The following is a 2,523-nucleotide window of genomic DNA, read 5'->3' as shown; positions in this document are numbered from 1 at the left end:
ATATATATATATATATATATAAATAAATATATAAGACACTGTACAGTAGAGCAAGTAAATTGCCTTGTTCTTATCGATTCACTATGTGGTTGATGAGAACAAGGCTAGTTCATCACTTGGTTCTAATCGAGAATAAAATCTTGTATGTAAACAAAATACACATTTAATTTGTTCTGTGGTTAGCGATGATATGCATGTTTTAACTCCTTAATTACCAACATCATATTAATTAGAAAACCATAATTTTCATGCATCAGGCAAAGGCAAAGGGATATCAATTTCTGCTTATCTGTGTGGACTGAGTCGAATATGAATAGAATAGATGTATATAGGGTTTGAGGCAATATTTGGAATGTGGTGCAATGAATTTAGTTCAAGACTCAAAAAATTGTACCCAGAACAAAACTAATCAAAAGCAGTTCACATATATTTTTTTTTTGCAGAGAAAGCAGAAAATGTTGTATAAAACTAGTAAATTTTACAACCATGTATAAATTACAAGAAATGCTCAAAATCAATTCAAAGAGTAAACTTGCGAGAACAAAATCACACAGTTTATGAACTCTTTTCACCAAGAAAAAAAAGGGGTTCGTGGAAATCTACAAACAATAACGTGACGAGGATCGAACTCAAAAAAAATTTCTTGTACCCGTTTCTGCTGATGAATCCTGTGGTTCAGGTCCCAGTCTGAGTTCAAGGTCTAACTCCAATGATGAATCTCGGGTAGATAACAAAGCTCCTTCAGTGGTATTTTGACCTTGTGGGTTTAGTGTTTCACTGCTAGTTGGTGATTCTTCAAAGAGTGGAAGCTGCCTTGTGTGAGTGGCTCCAGAAGAGAGTACATGTTCTTCTTGAGACACATTCCAATTCCATTTTGGTGCGTTGCGTTCTTCACCAGACTTGGTCTGATCCTGTGGAGGGACAACCTTGTCCAAAGATGGTTGAACTTGAGTTTGATTTGAAGATTGTTGTTGCTTGAGCTTGGCTTTGTCTTTCCTGTGGATGTTCATGTGTCCCCCCAGTGCTTGTGCATTGGAGAAGCCCCTCTTGCAGAAGTTGCACTCGTAGGACCTGGATGTCACGTGAGTTGCACCTTGGTCCTCCCCATCAGAGGGATTTTCAGATATTGCTGCTTGGTGATCATGATCAGATTCCATTTGATTATTTTCAACTCTGAAGAAATATGTAAGAATATGAATATGAAGTATAGTGTGTAGATAGGAAAAGAGATGGTCAACAAAAGCAGATGGGTGGTTTTATATATGTTGAAGTTGAATGTGGCACATAGAAAGGCCTGCTTTCATCTTATTATTATTTAATGAAAGTGGCATGTAATGAGAATGTAACTTCCTGAATATGTTTTACAGCTTGAGTTGTTGCAAAGGACAAAATAGCTTAAGGCTTCAAAAACTACTGGGTCAAGTATATATATATTCAACACAACTTGCATTTTGGCTTCTGGCTTTCGGCCTACGTTAGATTCAAATCTTGTCTCACAAACTTGCAATGCATGTTACTATCAAACAACTTCATTATAAATTTATAAACTTGTACCATGTTTTTTCTCCAAGTGAAAAGAAACAATGATTTTAGTCTCAAAACAGAAGTTTTTTTTTTTTTATTGAAATGTAAGAAAAAAAAGTTATTCTGCCAAAGGAACTTCTCAGAATGTAGCTTTTACATGTAGAATTTGGAAACGTCCTTTGTAGTCTAGATAGATTAGTTTCTGACAGTGAAACTGACAGAAAACAATATTTTGTAGCAGTTTTAAATATTCTGAGAGTTTAATTGGTAAGAAAAGTACACAATTAAGGACTCAACTATTATTATTTTAGTTTAAGAATCTCTTTAACAATTCTTAAATAGTTTAGAAGCTACTAATTAATAATTTAAAAACTAATAATTGTTCTAGCTTAGAAAGATCCAAATGAAGAAAGTTAAGAGGAGATGACAAATGTTTTCTGAGAACAGTAGATATTGTGAGCTGTGGAGAAAGACTAAAATAATATTTGTTTCAAGTCAGATTGGTTTCTCTCCAAAAGATGAAAAGGCCACCTTAGAAATCACGCAATTGTCTACAATATATGACCATTTGATTTAGAAAATAGTCAGAAATTTTGATTATTTTATTCACCCGTCCATATTAAAACTAGTTAGTTTCATCAAAACTAGTAATACAATTTAGTTTGCACACATATTTGTCGTAAGCCCTTGAACCACTTAAGTAAACTAGAAATTAAGAATATTGATCGTGTGGATTGTTGACACCAATGAACTAGAAACAGTGATTTTGAATCCCGGTTAAAAATGAAGAATATAATTATTTTGATAATAGTAATAATAGTTAATTAATTTAAAATTTGATACTGGTGTTTCCGAAGTCTTTAGTCAAACAGAGTCTTGTATGTTTTCGTGTTTAGCCGTCCTGAACATTGAATTTGAAGCTGACTTGGTAATTGTTGTTTGTGTTGCCAATATATAAGCAAAAAGAAAAGAAGCAGAGGATTATTATTCATAGCTGGA

The 2,523-nt window shown here is 33.4% G+C and overlaps 1 protein-coding gene across 1 annotated transcript; it reads right to left on the bottom strand.

The window, feature by feature from the left end:
- Window positions 1–495: 495 nt before the first annotated feature.
- LOC137826747 (uncharacterized) lies at window positions 496–1,255 on the bottom strand. Its single transcript, XM_068632884.2, has one exon. The coding sequence runs from the start codon at window positions 1,155–1,157 to the stop codon at window positions 630–632; it is 528 nt and encodes a 175-aa protein (XP_068488985.1). The 5' UTR covers window positions 1,158–1,255; the 3' UTR covers window positions 496–629.
- Window positions 1,256–2,523: the final 1,268 nt, after the last annotated feature.

Source organism: Phaseolus vulgaris, chromosome 11 (genome assembly GCF_051622355.1).
Source record: "Phaseolus vulgaris cultivar YP4 chromosome 11, ASM5162235v1, whole genome shotgun sequence".
Classification (NCBI taxonomy): domain Eukaryota; kingdom Viridiplantae; phylum Streptophyta; class Magnoliopsida; order Fabales; family Fabaceae; genus Phaseolus; species Phaseolus vulgaris.
The sequence above is the reverse complement of the archived record's forward strand: the minus strand, read 5'-3'. Positions and strand labels throughout refer to the sequence as shown.